Source organism: Mus caroli, unplaced genomic scaffold (genome assembly GCF_978045245.1).
Source record: "Mus caroli unplaced genomic scaffold, Mus_caroli_1 scaffold_8, whole genome shotgun sequence".
NCBI classification, from domain to species: Eukaryota; Metazoa; Chordata; class Mammalia; order Rodentia; family Muridae; genus Mus; species Mus caroli.
In genome coordinates this window covers 137,204,616-137,225,397 of record NW_028227263.1, presented here as the reverse complement: position 1 = coordinate 137,225,397, position 20,782 = coordinate 137,204,616, and the positions used below count along the sequence as shown (strand labels likewise).

General features: G+C 36.4%; 1 protein-coding gene across 1 annotated transcript in view; it reads left to right on the top strand.

Annotated features, from left to right (window-relative positions):
- Window positions 1-20,752, top strand: part of LOC110287894 (vomeronasal type-2 receptor 116-like) — a 23,032-nt gene extending 2,280 nt beyond the window's left edge. Inside the window, 6 exon segments of the mRNA XM_085842301.1 lie at window positions 815-987; window positions 990-1,105; window positions 2,947-3,759; window positions 5,268-5,495; window positions 13,671-13,794; window positions 17,872-20,752. Coding sequence (XP_085698427.1) covers window positions 815-987; window positions 990-1,105; window positions 2,947-3,759; window positions 5,268-5,495; window positions 13,671-13,794; window positions 17,872-18,626 — 2,209 coding nt within the window. The 3' untranslated portion in view covers window positions 18,627-20,752.
- The last annotated feature ends 30 nt before the right edge of the window (window positions 20,753-20,782 follow it).

Below are 20,782 nucleotides of genomic sequence, written 5' to 3'. Positions count from 1 at the left end.
TATTTTCTTTCAATAAAAGATTGAAAAAATAACAGCATGAGGATAAATATGAAGGGATATGTCAAGAATTTTGGTCACTACTTGTAAGTGATTATAAGTACAGGAATCAAACGTTGCTAGAGATAGAGACAATTATGCATTGATAAATCATGATTTTCTCTCTTTCTTTCTTTCTTTCTTTCTTTCTTTCTTTCTTTCTTTCTTTCTTTCTTTCTTTCTTTCTTTCTTTCTTTCTTTCTTTCTTTCTTTCTTTGAGACAGGGTTTCTCTGTATAGCTCTGGCTGTCCAGGAACTCACTTTGTAGACCAGGTTAGCCTCAAACTCAGAAATCCACCTGCCTCTGCATCCCAAGTGCTGGGATTAAAGACGTGTGACACCATTCCAGGCTATGGTTTCATTTCCTTAAACAATCCAGTTAATTTCACATGAAAATATCATGAACTCAGTGGCTCTAATCACAAATTTATTTATTTTTCAATAATTTCAAAATGAAGACATGATCAGAATTATGGTTTTGTCAATATCTGTTGTTTTCTCTTTACCTTCTGATCAAGCGCTCAAAAACAAAAATGGAAATTATCTCTGTGGATGAGGTCAATACCATCTCTTATTTATGGGACCAACACTGTCATGAAATTTTAAAGTGCTTTGTATTTTCCAGGTTCATCTGTCAATCCAATCTTATAACAAAAGCCATTTGTTCCTGTCTTTAGATGTCAGATTCAGAAACTTCCAGTATAACATAGTGCTTCTATTGAGTACAAATATGCATGTATAATCATCTGTCCATAATAAACACTGTACTCTTTTACAGAAAAACAACTAGAAACCACAAATATGCTTTGGCATTGGTGTTTGCAGTGTATGAAATCAACAAAAATCCTGATCTTTTACCAAATATGTCTTTGATTATAAGATACACTTTGGGCCACTGTGATGGAGAAACTGTAACACCTACACCATATTTATTTAATAATAAAAAAAAAGCCCTATCCCGAATTATTTCTGTAATGAAGAGACTATGTGTTCCTTTCTGCTTTCAGGACCCAATTGGGAGGTATCTTTAAGTATCTGGAAGTACCTGGACAGCTTCTTATCCCCACGTGTGAGTTATCATCGGCCAGGAATTCTTAACATCATGTCCCTTTGGGGTACTTTGATAGCTATTAAGAAAGTTAATGGATATGGTTGGACTTATGCTTATGTCTATCTAGGTAGTTCCAGGTTACTTACTATTCAGAAACATGTTAGGCCTTCTGCTAAGGGCTACCAACAGAAGTAGAATGATACCAGCAAGACAGAATAGAAGAGGCCATGGAGAATTTAGTCTGGCATGGTGGTAGAAGGAATCTTACAGCCTTGACTGACTGTAAGTCAGAGTGTTTCATTATTTACACCAATCTCAGCAAGCAGAGATTTGTTCATGCTGTTCGAAAATATAGAGCATGTTATTTCTGTCCCCAGATAGGTGTTATCTTTATCTTGGTTATAAGATTAAATTATCATTGGTAAACTATGAAATAATAGAATTATGGTGGTGTTATAAGTTTAGTCATCAGAGATAAACTGTGATGGAAGAGAAATAAATTTTACCAACATTTTCTCTATAACCTAACTTTTAACTATCTGAATTATTTTTATTTGTAAAGGCATGAAATACCATTCTTAATCTGTCAACTCATGACATTTCAGTGGTACTAGAAAGGATGAAAAGCTCCAATCCAGTCTGTGGAGTTAGTCATTTGATTACCTGTGAGTGTATGACCAACTATTAAGAGTCAGAATTTAAATTGACATTAGATCCCTGGAAAAAAAATACACACCCATAGTGCTATACCTTAAAAAAAAAAACATTTTCTTTATTATATGATGATATTTATTAAAGTAATTAATTTAAATTGTTAAATTATTATCAGTATATAATATTATTATATACTCTGTAGAATTTATTGCTATGTTTTATCTTGTTTTTTCTTTTGCTTCCACATCGTAAGATGCAAGATTAGAACTTCAAAAGTGAACTTTTCTAAGAAAGAGAAGTTATGGGGTTCCAATACCATACTCTTCCATATTTTTCCACATGAAGATTTTTAAAACATTATAATCACTTTTTAAGGAGGACAAAATACCATTCAATCTAACTTCATTTCTATATATTTTCCTCAATATGTACAACTTATCAATCCCAATTATTTTTTTTTTCCAGAGCTGAGGACCGAACCCAGGGCCTTGCGCTTGCTAGGCAAGTGCTCTACCACTGAGCTAAATCCCCAACCGAATCCCAATTATTTTGCACCAGAAATACGTGGGTATATAGTAAGAAGATTTTTTTCTAATCCAATTTGCTGCTAACACTTTTAGGCTGCAAAATCTAGTCTATATTTTAACAATCACTTTGATTTTATTGTCTGTTTCTTGAGGAGACACACAGGCAGACATTACCAGAGTAATTCAGAACAAAACCTAAAAAGAAGATCTCTGGCAGTTTTATGTGAGTCACAACTTCTAGTGTACAATATTACTGTAAAGTAGGGCAATATAAAAATATCTCTTCCAAATGTTATATCAGTATTATGTACAGGACTATCCTCTTCAATCTTAGAAGTTTTTATGGATTATGGCATAAAAGCCTTTTTGAAAAATATTAATCAAATATCCCCAAATTGTAAAAGTATAAAAATCCCTTCAAACATTTGAAACACAGATATCAAGACTAAAATTGAAAGACAGAAAGGCAGTCATTATAACATGTGAATACATTTGTTACATCTTTGTTAAACAGCTATGCTTGCTGTTCCCATTAGAAGTGGATGTGCCAGGCTTCCACGTTTGCTAATTTGAATCAGAGATGGGAGAAAAAGACACAGGTAATCAACTGTTTGCAGGTAAATATGATTACAAGTGTTTTCCCATGCACCACACCTCATGCTGGTCTTTGTGTTGTAGCTCCTTCAGCTTACCTATGGACCTTTCCATTCTATCTTCAGTGATGATGAACAATATCCCTATCTCTATCAGATGGCCCCAAAGGACACATCTCTAGCATTGGCAATGGTCTCCTTCATACTTTACTTTAGCTGGAATTGGATTGGCATTGTCATCACAGATGACGGTCAAGGAAACCAATTTCTTGTAGAGTTAAAGAAACAGAGTGAAAACAAGGAAATTTGCTTTGCCTTTGTGAAAATGATCTCTGTTGATGAAGTTTCATTTCCACAAAACACTGAAATGTACTACAACCAAATTTCGATGTCATCCACAAATGTTATTATCATTTATGGAGAAACATACAATTTCATTAATTTGATCTTCAGAATGCGGGAACCTCCCATTTTACAGAGAATATGGATCACCACAATACAATGGAATTTCCCTACCAGTAAGACAGACATAACTCATGGCACATTCTATGGATCACTTACTTTTCTACCACACCATGGTGAGATTTCTGGCTTTAAAAAATTTGTACAGACATGGTTCCATCTCAGAAACACAGACTTATATCTAGTAATGCCAGAGTGGAAATATTTTAACTATGAAGACTCAGCATCTAACTGTAAAATACTGAAGAACAATTCATCTGAAGCCTCATTTGATTGGCTAATGGAACAGAAGTTTGACATGACCTTTAGTGAGAGTAGTCATAACATATACAATGCTGTGCATGCCATAGCCCATGCCCTCCACGAGATGAATCTGCAACAGGCTGATAATCAGGCAATAGACAATGGAAAAGGAGCCAGTTCTCACTGCTTGAAGGTAAAAGTTTCTTCTATTGGCCGAGGTTTGGTGTCTTCAATTACATAGTTGTTTAGAGTCTTTCAGATGCCCAGACTTAAAGAAATAAGAAATATTTTCCAAAATAGATAGGTTTCCGAACGTTTTATCTTAACAAAAGCAAATCTATAGATTGTTATAAATGTGATTGGAAAAATAATTCACAGATTAGCAATGAAAATGTGTGGTTTTATACAAAGCATCCAAATATCTATTAGCATGCCCCTTCCAATATTGGATATAAACAGTCTTTCCTCATTTTTTTCTCCATGATTAGAATATGGGGTTTTATTTATATTTGTCAATTATAAGGAAATCATTTGGAGGAATTATTTTCATTAGTATAATCCAGTGATTCTGCCAAGAGTGTAGGCTCTGGAGAACCTTCTGGGTTTTCTGAGAGTAACTAAAACAGAAATAGTGTTGGTATTCATTTCTGTCTATAGAAATGTGTTTATACGTGTGAATGTATGCTTCTCACTGAGTATATGTATATTTTCTACTCTTTCTGTGTATCTATGTTTATATTTCTGTTACTTTCAACATATATGTTTATCTCTCTGTATGAAAGTGGAAGTGAGCAACAATATTTTCTATGTAGGAATTTCTTTCTATAAGTGTTAGTTTATATATGTGTGTATGTTTCTTTGGTGTTTTGTCAGAATAGGTTTCATTGAGTACAATGTATGTATTTTGTAAGTGTTTATAAGTACTTATACAGATTTGTACCTGTTTTACTAAGTATGTGTCTGCCTATTTCCTTGTACTTGGCAAGGCCTTTACCTTCCTTTTTGTCCTTAGGAGTGAGTATAAAAATCTCTGTGTGTCATTATTGTTCATGGCTGGTCCTTAAATATTTATACCTCTCTCCGTGTTTTGCTGTCAGTCTCTCTCTCTCTCTCTCTCTCTCTCTCTCTCTCTCTCTATCTCTCTCTGTGTGTGTGTGTGTGTGTGTGTTTCTGTGTGTGTGTGTGTGTGTTTGTGTGTGTGTATGTCTGTGTGTGTGCTTGTATGTATGCCAGTGTATTACTTTGTGTGACTTCATATCTGTGTTTTTATTTGTGTGGATATGATTGTCATTTATGTGCCTGAATATTTACATATGTTCTTCAACATGAACGTATATTTGTTTGTAAATAAATGTATACCTGTACTATATGTGTGACTTAGAAAAGATGTGAGCCTCTCTCAGTGTCTGTGTGTATATTTATATGTTTGTGTGTGTGTTTGGTGTGTGTGTGTGTGTGTGTGTGTGTGTGTGTGTGTGTGTTGCATACCTGTGTTTGGATCTGCATTTTTCTCTGTTTGTGTTTGGTATTTTTCGCTGAGAATACTGAATATTGTGATAATTTCATTTATGCAATTGCATTTGTTGTGATTCCTCTCTTTCTTTCTTTCTTTAAATATGTATGTCTTTGCTATGAAATCAGAATGAATTTTATGACTTGAAGAAATGATATATACATTATACTGCAATGCTTGTATTTTAGGTAAACTCCTTTCTAAGAAGGATCTACTTCACTAATCCTCTTGGGGACAAAGTGTTTATGAAGCAAAGAGTAATAATGCAGGATGAATATGACATTATTCACTTTGTGAACCTCTCACAACACCTTGGAATGAAGATGAAGTTAGGAAAGTTCAGCCCATATTTACCACATGGTCGACACATTAACTTTTACTTAGACATGATTGAGTTGGCCACAGGAAGAAGAAAGGTAAGTGTGTGCTAACTTACTGGTTTATATAATACAGAGCTGTAAACAGCATCAGATGAATACACGGCAACATATTGAAATTAACAATTTAGTCACATAAGGAAACAATTTCTACTCTCCTGTATGATATTTCTTTTTTTTCTTTTTTTTCCAATTTTATTAGGTATTTAGCTCATTTTCATTTCCAATGCTATACCAAAAGTCCCCCATACCCACCCACCCCCACTCCACTAACTACCCACTCCCCCTTTTTGGCCCTGGTGTTCCCCTGTACTGGGGAATATAAAGTTTACAAGTCCAATGGGCCTCTCTTTCAAGTGATGGCCTATTAGGCCATCTTTTGATAAATATGCAGCTAGAGACAAGATCTCCGGGGTACTGGTTAGTTCATATTGTTGTTCCACCTATAGGGTTGCAGTTCCCTTTAGTTCCTTGGGTGCTTTCTCTAGCTCTTCCATTGGGGGCCCTGTGATCCATTCAATAGCTGACTGTGAGCATACACTTCTGTGTTTGCTATCTTTCTTTTTTTTCATTTTTCACATTTTTACCAATTATTTGAAGATTTCAAACATGCATAAAATATACCTTTGTCATATCAGAACCATTTTTTGAAATTTAATAATTAAAAAAAACTGTTCATCACCCCTGTTAGATATTCTTTCCTTTAAATTAAACAAAATTTTCTTCACATAATTGCTCTAATGAAACAGCAATCTCCTCCCTTACCTTAAACTTCTGGAACAGGTATTGATATGAAAGAGGCTAATGTTACAGTTATGAAACACCAACAGTCATAATTGCTAACCCTTGTCAATATATCCAAAAATGTTTACCATATAATAAAAGGACATTCACCACATTCACTAATGAACACACTTACAGAAAATCATATTCATAGAAATATCACTTTTTAGTAAATTTGAAGAATCCATTCACTCTTTTACATAAGATGACCAGAAGGTCAAAGAAAACAATAGATAGCACTAGAACAACAGAAAAAATAAAGGCTATTAACACACCTCAAGTACAGCAATAACAGCAACTAGACAAAAGCAACAAATAATTTTCAGTTATAATTGAAGTCTTTTGTTAACATTCTCTAAACGAAATCAAAGACAACAAAACTGGTTTATTAAGACATTCCTAAGTAGCCTGCAGAGGGTAGGAAGACACATTCATATACAAGAGGAGAACTTTTCTTTATTAAAAAATGGAGGAAAACAGTATAATGTTTAATAAGAGCGAAAAAGGTCATTCAAGAACAATACATTTGATGGATATGTGTGGAAAAATTCTTGACAAAAACACCTACCAAAGAACACAACACACAACAGAAAGATCATTCTCTGAGAACAGGGAGGATTTTTTAAAATTTTTGATTGTTTTATTTATTGAAAATAACTTGTTATTCTCACATAACATATCCTAATTACAGTTTCCATTCCTTCTATTGGGATGTGTACAATTGCCAGTTCTACTGGCAAATATATCATAGTTAATATTCCTATTTTCTTCCTTTTTCATCACATCCACTTTATGTCACTCATTAGAAAATGACAGGATTTATGGAAAAATAATAAAATAAAACAAGATTAAACAAAACTAAGCCATCATAATAGAACAAAATTGTCATAACACATTATGGTAACTAGACATATGAAATTGAGCTAGGTGAAAAGACCACGAAATTCTACGTCATACCTCATATGAATAGTAGTGAGTGAAGCATGAGTTAGTGATAGACAATTGAGTGACAGTTATTCCCAGTTTCGGACTAAGAATACTTTATTTTTGAAAATATAATTCAAACTCTCAAATCGACAATCAGAATATCTGGAACTACTGATACAAATTATTTATTCCACATTTGCATGTGAACAAACATAAGAAGACAAGCCTATAAAATATTAATGTTGAACTGCAAAAGGAATTCCTTGGACAAAGTGATGTTATATGTCAATGGGAATTCTACACAAACACCCTGAAATAGACTGTCCTTTTCAAAGCCAGCCAAAACACGAGAATCTGGTAGTCAAACACTGTTGGTATCTTCTTATTTTATTATTTTATTTATTTATTTTTATTATGTATTTTCCTCAATTACATTTCCAATGCTATCCCAAAAGTCCCCCATAAGCCACCCCACTTCCCTATCCACCCATTCCCATTCTTTTGGCCCTGTCATTCCCTTGTATTGGGGCATATAAAGTTTGCAAGTCCAATGGGACTCTCTTTCCAGTGATGGCCAACTAGGCCATCTTTCGATACATATGCAGCTAAAGAAAAGAGCTCCGGGGTACTGGTTAGTTCATCATATTGTTCCAACTATAGGGTTGCAGATCCCTTTAGCTGCTTGGGTTCTTTCTCTAGCTTCTCCATTGGGAGCCCTGTGATCCATCCAAAAGCTGACTGTTAGCATACAATTCTGTGTTTGCTAGGCCCCAGCATAGTCTCAAAAGAGACAGCTATATCTGGGTCCTTTCAGCAAAATCTTGCGAGTGTATGCAATGGTGTCAATGGTTGGAAGCTGATTATGGGATTGATCCCTAGATATGACAGTCTCTAGATGGTCCATTCTTTCATCACAGCTCCAAACTTTGTCTCTGTAACTCCTTCCATGGGTGTTTTGTTCCCAATTCTAAGAAGGAGCACAGTGTCCACACTTTGGTCTTCATTCATCTTGAGTTTCATGTGTTTATCAAATTCTATCTTATATCTTGGGTATCCTAAGTTTTGGGCTAATATCCACTTATCAGTAAATACATATTGTGTGAGTTCCTTTGTGATTGTGTTACCACACTGAAGATGATGCCCTCCAGGTCCATCCATTTGGCTAGGAATTTCATAAATTCATTCTTTTTAATAGCTGAGTATTGCCAGGCGTGGTGGCGCACGCCTTTAATCCCAGCACTTGGGAGGCAGAGGCAGGCGGATTTCTGAGTTCGAGGCCAGCCTGGTCTACAGAGTGAGTTCCAGGACAGCCAGGACTACACAGAGAAACCCTGTCTCGAAAAAACCAAAAAAAAAAAAAAAATAGCTGAGTATTACTCCATTGTGTAAATGTACCATATTTTCTGTATCCATCCCTCTGTTGAGAGGCATCTGGGTTCTTTCCAGCTTCTGGCTATTATAAATAAGGCTGCTATGAACATAGTGGAGCATGTGTCCTTCTTACCGGTTGGGTCATCTTCTAGATATATGCCCAGGAGAGGTATTGCTGGATCCTCCAGTAGTACTATGTCCAATTTTCTGAGGAACCACCAGACTGATTTGAGAGTGGTTGTACAAGCTTGCAATCCCACCAACAATGGAGGAGTGTTCCTCTTTCTCCACATCCTCGCCAGCACCTGAATTTTTGATCTTAGCCATTCTGACTGGTGTGAGGTGGAATCTCAGGGTTGTTTTGATTTGCATTTCCCTGAGGGTTGAGGATGTTGAACATTTTTTCAGGTGCTTCTCTGCCATTCGGTATTCCTCAGGTGAGAATTCTTTGTTCAGTTCTTAGCCCCATTTTTTAATGGGGTTATTTGATTTTCTGGAGTCCAGCTTCTTTAGTTCTTTATATATATTGGATATTAGTCCCTTATCTGATTTAGGATAGGTAAAATTTTTTTCCCAATCTGTTGGTGGTCTTTTTGTCTTATTGATGGTGTCTTTTGCCTTGCAGAAGCTTTGCAGTTTCATGAGTTCTCACTTGTCAATTCTTGATTCTTTGAATCAAGCTCTCCTCTTACAGGGAAGGTGCACAGATATCTGGTGTTTGGACCTCCTCCTGGCCGAAGAAGAAGGCCCAAAACAGGACCTTTCCCAGATGATGTGTTGCTTTGGCAGGTCACAGAAGCTTTCAGCTTCTGTGATGCACACTCTCACCTCTGCAGACTGAGTTCCTAATTTCGGTGGGGTCCTGGAACCAAGATGGCGCTCCCTGCTCCTGAGGCAGAGGGCTCCCTTACCGGGCAGACTACTGTCCTCTGGCTGGGAGGGTGGCCGGATGTCTGCGGCCCGAAAAGGGTGCAGCTCTGTGGCTCCCGCCTGTCCCAGAAGCTGTCTTTTGGTATCTTCTTTTATCATTGATTAACCATAACATAATTACCAAATACAAAGGTCAGTGGGAAAATTTTTGTGACTCACAAATGCCCTGTTCCCCTACCTGGAAATTAATCTTATATAAACTGAATGTACTCAGGACTTGGAGGCAAAAGTGTAAAAATACAGTCACATTGATATTTGAGCCCAAGTGAGACCAACTCATTGCTTCCACTTGACTATTCCATCTATTGTAGACAGAATTTCTTGAGGTTTGTGGGATGAGACCAATTCTCAGTTTTGCTTGCAAATTAATCAGAGTTAATTCACCTCCACAACTGCTGATAATCCTGGCTTGCTCATTCTATTTCTACTTTGGATTTTTGTCAACTCTTTATCTTTCACTCTGAAAATTGTTATTTTAGAAGCTGTGCTACTTATAAAATAATAAGAAAGCACTACATGACAATAAATAAGTGTTAGATACCCCTCATATGTATCTATGTGGCACATTGCATGAAAATATAAGTATCATTTATCGCAGTATACTTTAATATTTTATATGAAGAATCAGTAAGTAAATAGCAAGTTTATTATATATAAATATATGTATATGTACATATATATATTAATATATATACACACATACAAACAACTTTATTATTTTTTACCTATGTGCCTTCAATAGGGCCTCTTATGTAGTAGGGCTTTTATGGGAAATTTTGCAATCATATACCTAACATTCAAATGGTATAAAAGAGACTAAAACCAAAAAAAAATCAAAACCAAAAAAAAAAATCAAATCAAAACAAAACAAAACAAAAACTAGTTTTATTATCAGGCTCTCGTGGAAGTAATTCTGTAGACCATGATGGCCTCAAAATCAGAAATCTGCCTGCCTCTGCCTCCCAAGTACTGGGATTAAAGTTGTGTGCCACCACTGCCCAGCTGCCTTTGGCTTAATAAAAGTAAGACATATGAAGCCTTAACAAAACAACAACAACAACAACAAAAAAAAACTGCTCTTATTTTACTGTTGTTTATTACATTCTTAGAGTTGAAGATTGAACTTAGTATGTGTTAGGCTAGAAGCTACCCATGAATTATACTCCCATTTTTATTGTGATTTTTCTATTTGTGGCTATTTTTTTCAATTTTTTAAATTGGATATTTCATTTATTTACATTTTACATGTTACTCCTTTACCCTGTTTCCCTTCTGCAAACCCACTATACCATCCCCCCTTACCCTTCTTCTATGAGGGTGCTCTCCCACCCAACTAACCACTTCTTCCTCAGCACCTAAGCATTCTTCTACACTGGGGCATCAAGCCTTCACAGAACCAAAGGACTCCCCTCCCATTGATGACAGATAGGAAACTTTAACTCCTTCAGTCCTTCCCCTAACACCTCCATTGGGGTCCCTGTACTCAGTTCAATGCTTGACTGTGAGCATCCATATCTGTATTGGTCAGGATATGCCAGAGCCTCTCAGGACATAGCTGTATCAGATAGCTGTATTTACTGTGTGTAAACATTTCTTGCCATCCACAATAGTGTCTGGGTGTGGTGACTGCATTTGGGATGTATCTTCAGGTGGGGTAGTCTCTCTGTTTCCTTTCCTTCTGTCTCTGTTCTACTCTTTGCCCCATTATTTCTATTAGACAGGAACAATTCTGGGTTAAATTTTGTAGATGTGTGGGTAGCCCTATTCCTCAACTGGGGGGACATGCCTAACCTCTGGATATGGTATCAACAGACTTTTCCTCATGATTCTGGGATATTTCAGCTAATGTCATCCCTGTGGGTTCCTGGGATGCTCTTGATTTCCTGGCATCTGGGACTCTCTGGTTGCTAACCAAAGAACCCCAACCCTGATTGTTATACACCTCTGTTCAATTTCCTGACCTCTGTATACGTCTTCCATCTCTACCATAACTGATTCTTCTCCTATTTTTCCCCTCCCCTTGTTTTCTTCCTCTAAGGGAGAATTTATTTCAGGGATGCAAGCATACTTCAATATATGCAGTTCCATTAAATGCAATACACAACAAAATATAAAATTACATTATTTCCCCAAAAAACCTTCAGAAATGGCTCTTAGCCAACTCCAACATTAATTCATAGATAAAGAAACAAAAATAGTGATAGAACAGAAGGCACCTATATTGATATTAGTACATTTACTTTCACAATACTATTTACAATACTTAATACACGCATAGGAAATTTTATCTATGAAAGTCAGAAATAATGTCAGGTTGTTTTTGTGATTCATGTTTTCATCCAAGCACTTTAGAGACAAAACCTGAAAATCTCTGTCTGTTTTGTCCCAGTCTACCCGATATTGTGAGTCCAAAACAGTCATGTGTGATATGGAGACACTACCTTAAAATAAATTATCATAAAGTACAAAAGTATGCAGACTTTTCATACTCTAACTCAAAATAGTCTTCAAATATAACAAAGGGTTAATGTACAGTTAAAGAAAATGATGGGAGCCAGGCGTGGTGGCACACACCTATAATCCCAGCACTTGGGAGGCAGAAGCAAGCAGCTTTCTGATTTCGAGGCCAGCCTGGTCTACAAAGTGAGTTCCAGGATAGCCAAGTCTATACAGGAGAAACCCTGTCTCGAAAAACCAAATTAAAAGAAAAAGATAGAAAGAAAGAAAGAAAGAAAGAAAGAAAGAAAGAAAGAAAGAAAGAAGGAAAGGAAGGAAGGAAAGAAAGGAAGGAAGGAAAGGAAGGAAAGAAGGAAGGAAGGAAGGAAGGAAGGAAGGAAAGAAAGAAAGAAAGAAAGAAAGAAAGAAAGAAAGAAAGAAAGAAAGAAAGAAAGAAAGAAAGAAAGAAAGAAAGAAAGAAAGAAAATAAGTGATGGGTGGGAGGAATATACTCTTATCTTTAATGGGAAAGTGTAAGACCGTTTTCTACATTATCAAAAACATAGAAAGAATCCTTCAAATCTTCAATTAACTTTAAACAATATAATATTTATCCAGCTTTTTCCAATATTTGAAGCCACTGTAGAGCATTTTGACATCATGGAATACTCCATATTCAAGGTCGCTATGGAATAATTTATCATCTCCAACCATATTAAACCAGTGTCTGCATACTCCACTATTCTTTATATACATTTTCTCATGCTTTGCAACAGTAATTTATTTGAGGTCATATTTGTTTTCTGTGACTGAAGGACATATTTTTTCCTATTTCAAATTTCTTCAAATACTCACTTGCTTCTCTGTTGCTTTAATTAAACATTGATAATAAGGAAAGTGAGGAGGAAAGTGTGATTTGACATATGGCTTATAGTTATAGAAGGACAAGTGTGGATATCAGAAAACTGGAACTAAAGAATAGATGTTTTTCTTTATGATAAGGCAAGGCAAAATCTTTTAATATCAATTTCCCAAAACATTTTTCTGATTCTCCCATTAATGGAAAAAACTGCCAACATTAGGTCAGGCTGTTTGTTTTTGTTTTTGGTTTTTTGTTTGTTTGTTTTTGGTTTTTTTTTTTTTTCCGCAAGAGATCTGAAAAGTACACTACTTACTGGCTCAACTGCCCACAGTAAGATGGGCTTTCTTATATCAATTACGACAGAAGAAAATGCTTCAAAGATATGAGGACAGGCTAGTGTTGGCTGAGAGAATATTTCAATTAACTTTCCTCTGTCCATAACACTTAGTACTAAGTTGAAAATGATTATCTAAAAAACATCAGGTTGCAACTTCTGTCGTTTTCTCATACAGCTCAATATCAGCTCTTTTTCCTAAATTACTAGACACTCAGATACTATGCAACGTTTCTTCAATGCATTTCCAATATTCATTTCTGGCCATTAAATAATGGACATTGTAAAATGTCAATCAGGGGCCTGGCGGTGGTGGCACACACCATTAATCCCAGCATTTGGGAGGCAGAGGCAGGTGGATTTCTTATTTTGAGGCCGGCCTGGTCTACAAAGTGAGTTACAGGAAAGCCTGGGCTACACAGAGAAACCCTGCCTCAAAACACAAAAACAAACAAATATATGTCAATCAGATTGTGTCAATAAAATGAGCTTATTGAAATCTTAAAGTGCTAATCTAAAACATAAAAGAACCTTCTAAAACTCATTATCAATATGTGTCTAATTTTCTCAGATGCCATCCTCTGTGTGCAGTGCAGATTGTACTCCTGGATTCAGAAGATTATGGAAGGAGGGAATGGCAGCCTGCTGTTTTGTTTGCAGCCCCTGCCCTGAAAATGAAATTTCTAATGAGACAAGTGAGTGTTTGCTGCTCTGATAAATCCTGAAGTTATGTATTTCTCTTGCATCACCCTGGAATAAATAAGTCAGATAAAAGGCAACTGCAGATATAAAGTATATTACTTACCAAATTTACTACTTGTAGATACAAAAATTCTTAACAAAACCTTGCAAAGCAAACAAATATGCGTGGTGCCTTGACCCACATATTGACTCATTGAAAATTCATGGTACATTATATTTCACAAAGAAAATACTTTAGAAAATATAACTGCACTTTGCAGGAATTCTGCACAAGATTTTCCAAACAGATGATCTATTATAAAACTATGTGTACATTTAGATTTTAGTCACAAATTTTGTTAGTATTGATTTAGTCATATTTCATGATTCTATCTATATGAAATATGATTATGCACACCATGTACATATATGAGCCCATGAAGAACTGAATATTATATTTAATCTACTGGATTAGATCATGAGAAAACTAGGTGCAAAATCCATGTTCTCTGTAAGATTACTATAGAAGACAAAAGTATTTGCAAATTTATGAAAAAATGCTAAGTATGCGATATTAAGAGGGCCATGTTCAAAACCAGATGAAGAATCAAGGATGTAGGGGATAAGATTTGACCTAAGAATGGGAATATACCATGAGACTCATATTCAATATATTACATACTACACCCATTGTTAAGATAATTTTTTAGGGTTGGCAAAATGCAATAAGTTTATGGTTACCTTTTCAAATGTTTTGCCTTTCCTTCTACATAATAAATTAAAATTCTTAAAGACATATTATGCCTGTGAGGCAGTTAAACAGTTAAATCATTTCTTGTTAAGAGTTACAGTTTAAGTTTATTCCCATGATGCATGGAGTAAAACCAAGCAATCTACTAACTTGTCTTTTGAAGTTATACATTTTAACGTATACAGTGCTTGAAAACAAATTTAAAGTATACGAAATTGTTTTAGACATAATGAAAATTAATACATACATCAAAATTAAATACAAAAATTCCATAAAATATTTTATTGCATTAATTGCTCATGTGTGTGGAGTGGATAACACATATACAGGTGCACATATGAGCAAATAATACTGCTGTCATTAAATTTATATTTACTTGTGAGATATCTGTCAAGGGGACTGGGATCTGAACTCAGATTGTCTGGTAGAACAACATATTCTATTTATATCTACTCCAACTTTTTAGGCTCTTAGGCAACTTATCAAATAATATCTGTCCACAAATGCATTGTTGTAGATAAGGATTCTGAAAACCAAGGAAGCACATCAACATTCTCTGAAATGACTTGGAAATTAAGTGCAATTACAATCACTGTTCATGTTGTTACCATGTTGGGGATTACAATTTTAGTATGGAGTATAATTGCTTAACACAAACCACCTGGGTTACCACACTTTCCAGAGGATTCCTCTGTTATTTTACTCATTCTGTTTCTCAACACTGATTTCATCCTTGATTCTCATAAGAATGGAGGTGAGGCAAGGACTAAAGTGCTCAGCTTTCCATATGAAGAAGGAATCAAGGAGAAGGATCTTTTAGTGCAAAGTATCTACAGAGATATTTTTCCTTCAGTGCTAAAATTAGTGCACCTCATGAACAATAACCAGAACTATTGATTAATTATTGCCAGATGAGGAAACATCTTAGGGCTTATTTCATTAATATTTTTTACTATTCAAACATAAACATTATATTTCCTCTCATATTCCAACTTCTTCCTATGACTTATGACAGGAATCTCTTAAATACAATAATGCAATATCTACCTTCACATGAACTCACACATATAAGTATGTATACAGCCTACTTATTCAATTTTGTGTTGTTTCTGTATCAACAAGTTTAAACTAGTAAATTCTCCAGTAGTTATTATACATCGTTTCCCAGTAGAAGTCAGAGTCTCAATGTGTCATAGGGAATGAATTCATAAAATAGTCAGTGATCTTAGAAAACAGTGAGTATAGGGTTTTGTATTTATAAAATATACCCAACCACGTTGTAGTTTATGAATGTATCTTCTCTGAATTAAATAATCTACTTGATGTTAACATAGGACCAAAAAAATGGCTTAGGAAATCTTTGCTTTCTGATAACTTTATTGTTTTATTTATTTTTTACATTTCATATTCCATTCCCCATCCCCCCATACACCGACTGAATACTCCACATCCCACACCTCCTCCCCAACCCAACCTGTCTTCATGTTGAATCACCATCCCTCACACCACCTTATAGGAACGAAAAGGGGGCCTGGGAAAAGAGGAGGGAGTGAGGACCCATGTCCCCCTAGAGTTCCACTTATGCCCTGGACAGGCAGACATGGGAGGGCTGCCAGACACTTTCCATTCAGAACTGGGTGGGCATCCAAGCCTCTAACTCATTCAACAGGGGATGGACAAGGGGAAGCCCAACCTGGGGTCCTTGGGACAATAAACTGTAGCCCCGCGGTAATGAGAGAGAGGGAAGATGTAAGACATGTTCCCACACTAGCAAGAGTGAGCACCGCCCTGATGATCAGAGACTCTCTATGCTTTTAGAGCTTTATTGTAAAATGGCCAAGAGAAAGAAACAATGTAGGTGGGGGGGGCTAGAAAAAAAGAGAGAGTAAGAGGGAAAAGGTGAGAGGAGAGTAAGAGCAAGAGAACAAAGGAGTGAGAGAGACAGGACAATGAGTGGCCTATCAGCCCCTTTTAAAATATGATATCTTTTCTGTTGCTAGGTAACTGGGGAGGAGTTTAGCCTGAAGGTCAAAAGCTTGGGATATTGCCTACATGACTTCTAGCCTTGTTTCTCTTGTGGGGGCTGTAGTGGAAGGTAACTTAGGCAGGAGCCAGAGTTCCAGGACCATGAGAGAAATCCTTCCCTCCTATGTAGGTAAATTATGACCACCGAGTCCCAGGGTTCAGCATCTGAGCTTGACTGGATTCCAGCCTGTCTGTGCATAGACCAATGCCCCACACCACCTGACCTCTAAACTCCCTGGGTCCTTCAGTCTTTGAGAGTTAGGTGCATCTTCTCTGAATGAACACAGACACAGAAGCGCTTTACTGTATTGAGGGACCCCTATCAGCTGGTGTATGGTGTCTGTTTGGTGGTACATTGTTTGAGAGATTTCTGGGGACAAGATTAATTGAGACTGCTGGTCTCACTGCAAGATCACCTTACTCCTCAACTACTTTCAGCCTTCCCTAATACAGGGGTTAGTTGCTTCTGTCCATTGGTTGGGTGCAAATAACTATATTTAGGAGGGCAGTCATGATAGATCCTTTTTGTGAGTGCTCCAGAGCCTCAGTAAAATGTGAAGCCATAGGACCTCCTCTTGACCTATATCCCACTTTGGGCCTGTCATTGGAAATTCTTTTCCTCAGGCTCCTCTACATTTCATCCTTGCATTCAGACAGGAACAATTATGGGTCACAGATGTGACTATGGGATGGGAACCCCATCACTCACTTGATGTCCTCTCTTCCCGCTGGAGGTGGGCTCTGTACGTTCCCTCTTTCTACTGTAGTATATTAAATATAAGGTCTCTGACCTCCCAAGTCTCTGGTACATTTTGGTGGGTCCACCCACCCTCTTATTACCTGAAGTTGCCTGTTTGTATTCTTTATGCTGGTCCTCGTGGCTTGGTTCCCCTCTCACCCCCCACACCCAAAAATCGCTTTCTAATAACATCATAAATGATACAATCAATTTAAGTAGATGAATTAAAAAATTTCTTGGTTTTATTTTCCTTTAAAACTTTATGAACATTATGAATTGAAAGCAATGCTCGGCAGCAATATCCTTCACATTACATTATTAGCAACAAAGGCAGCATTTCAAGGCTTCTTTCATTACCCTTACTTGAAATACCTTGACATTAAAATTTCTAAAGCAGACCTAACTAAGCTTTCCTTTGGAAATCAGATATGGACCAATGTGTGAATTGTCCAGAATACCACTATGCCAACACTGAACAGAACAAATGTATTCAGAAAGGTGTCACCTTTCTAAGCTATGAAGACCCCTTGGGGATGGCACTTGCCTTAATGGCCTTCTGTTTCTCTGCATTCACAGCTGTGGTACTTTGTGTCTTTGTGAAGCACCATGACACTCCTATTGTGAAGGCCAATAACAGAAGCCTCAGCTACCTATTACTTATGTCACTCATGTTCTGTTTTCTATGCTCCTTTTTCTTCATTGGACATCCTACCAGAGCCACCTGTGTCTTACAGCAAATCACATTTGGAATTGTATTCACTGTGGCTGTTTCCACAGTTCTGGCCAAAACAGTCACTGTGGTTCTGGCTTTCAAAGTCACAGACCCAGGAAGGAGATTGAGAAACTTCCTGGTATCAGGGGCACCCAATTACATCATTCCCATATGTTCCCTACTCCAATGTGTTCTGTGTGCAATCTGGCTAGCAGTTTCTCCTCCCTTTGTTGATATTGATGAACACACTCTCCATGGCCACATCATCATTGTGTGCAACAAGGGCTCAGTTACTGCATTCTACTGTATCCTGGGATATTTGGCCTGCCTGGCACTTGGAAGCTTCTCTGTGGCTTTCTTGGTCAAGAATCTACCTGACACATTTAATGAAGCCAAGTTCTTGACCTTCAGCATGCTAGTGTTCTTCAGTGTCTGGGTCACCTTCCTCCCTGTCTACCATAGCACCAAGGGCAACGTCATGGTTGCTGTGGAGATCTTCTCCATCTTGGCATCCAGTGCAGGGATGCTTGGATGTATTTTTGTACCCAAGATTTATATCATTTTAATGCGACCAGAGAGAAATTCTACCCAAAAGATCAGGGAAAAATCATATTTCTGAACAAATATTTCAGGAATTCTGTCAAATGTAAAGTTGGTACATACCCACCAAATATTGGGTTATAGTGCATGTGTATAGTTTTAGAATCACTCTCACTGTTTGCTCTAGTAATATCAGGAAGTATCATATCTATTGAACTTCTGAACACTGTCCATAAAATCTTACACCCATTCACTTGCTTCATTTCTTCTCAGAGAACTAAACTCTCTAATTATTACAATTTTATTCATCATTTTGCTTTCATGGAGATTTCCCTCTGGTAACTTCCAAAAAAAATGTTGATAAGGCAGTTGAATCCACCACTTCGTGTAGAAAAATGAGATCTAGGACAGAAAGTGTTACACATAGAAACCATCTACCAAATCAATTAATCAATGAGAAAAAAAGACTAACTAAATAATCAGCAAAGATGAAATCAGAACATATTTTCTGATTTCCAGGAAGAGCACACACATAACAAAATACTGCCTTTTTTAAATCTGTTATTCAAGCTATTGGCCAATAGTCTAAGGAGGAAATGTTCCTTTTCTGCTGTCAAATACAAATCTATTATATACAACAATGATCAGAAGCCCAAGGACTCTGTGGATGAATAGGGAATAGTTCTAAGAAGCTGAGGAGGGTGACCCATAGAAACACCAGCATTCTCAACAAACCTGGACAAGCAAGATCTCTCAGACATTGAGCCTCTAACCAGAGATCATACACTAGCTGATGTGAAGCCCCCAACAAATATGCAGCATAAGACTGCCTGGTCTAGCATCAGTGGGAGAGACACACCTAACCCCAGAGAGACTTAAGTCCCCAGGGATTGGGAAGGGCTGGGCGTTGGGGATGTAGGGATATCATCTTGGAGATGGGGGAGGAGATGTTAGATGAGGAAGAGTCAGGGGGGCAGACCAGGAGGGGGATAACTACTAGACTCTAAAAAAAATGAGTAATAAAAATAAAAAAAATGAAATGAAATAAGCTTGTAGATATGTCATCATGCTATTTATATTGTAGTTATGGAAGGGATAGGTAAAACTACTGACATTTGCATGAACCTAATTTTTTTTCAGAGATTGCCTTTTGTGTGCAGTTCTGATTGAGTTTCTGGACTCAGAAAATTCTGAAAAACAGAATGAGAGGCAGATGTTTAAATTATGCTGCTTTCTAGAAAATGACATTTTCAACAAAACAATTGAGTGTTTGCAGCTACACTAAATATTTCGCATTTTTCAATTCTCACTACTAAATGGGGAACCAAATGGGTCTAAAATGCATTAGCAAAAACAATCACTTCCTTAAGTCAGTCTTCATAGAAATATGATCATTAGCATTGTCCTTTTAAGGAACACATTCTTCATTAACATCCACATTTTACTCATTGAAATTCATGGAATATAGCATTGTTGCAAAGAAAGATTTGATATTCAAATTACGGTTTAATGGAATTCTTCACGAATTTATTTTTTTTTAATTTTTTAATTATTTTATTAGAAATTTTCTTCATTTACATTTCAAATACTATCCCCTATATACTCTCAACACCCTGCTCCCCAACCCACCCACTCCTGCTTCCAGACCCTGGCATTTCCCTCTACTGGGGCATATAATCTTCACAAGATCAAGGGCCTTTCCTCTCAATGATGGTGGAGGAGCCCATCTTCTGCTATATATGCAGCTAAACACATGAACTCTGGGGGTCCTGGTTAGTTCATATTGTTGTTCTGTCTATAGGGTTGCAGACCCCTTCACCTCCTTGGGTACTTTCTCTAGCTCCTCCATTGTGGGCCCTGTGTTCCATACAATAGATGACATTGAGCATCCACTTCTGGATTAGGTAGGCACTGATATAGCCTCACAAGAGACAGCTATATCAGGGTCCTGTCAGAAAATTTTGCGAGAATAGGCAATAGTGTCTTATAAAAACATTTAAAACTTACTGTCACTTCTTTGATATATATATATATATATATATTTATGTGTATGTGTTCTTAAATTTATTTATAAATATTTAATATAAAATAATATAAATATACAAATATATAATTATAATATATAATATATAAAATTATAATATGTAAATAATATAAATATACATTTATAATATAAGCATATATATATATATACTTAAAAGACTTTTGGTCTTATATAAAATATATAAATATTTA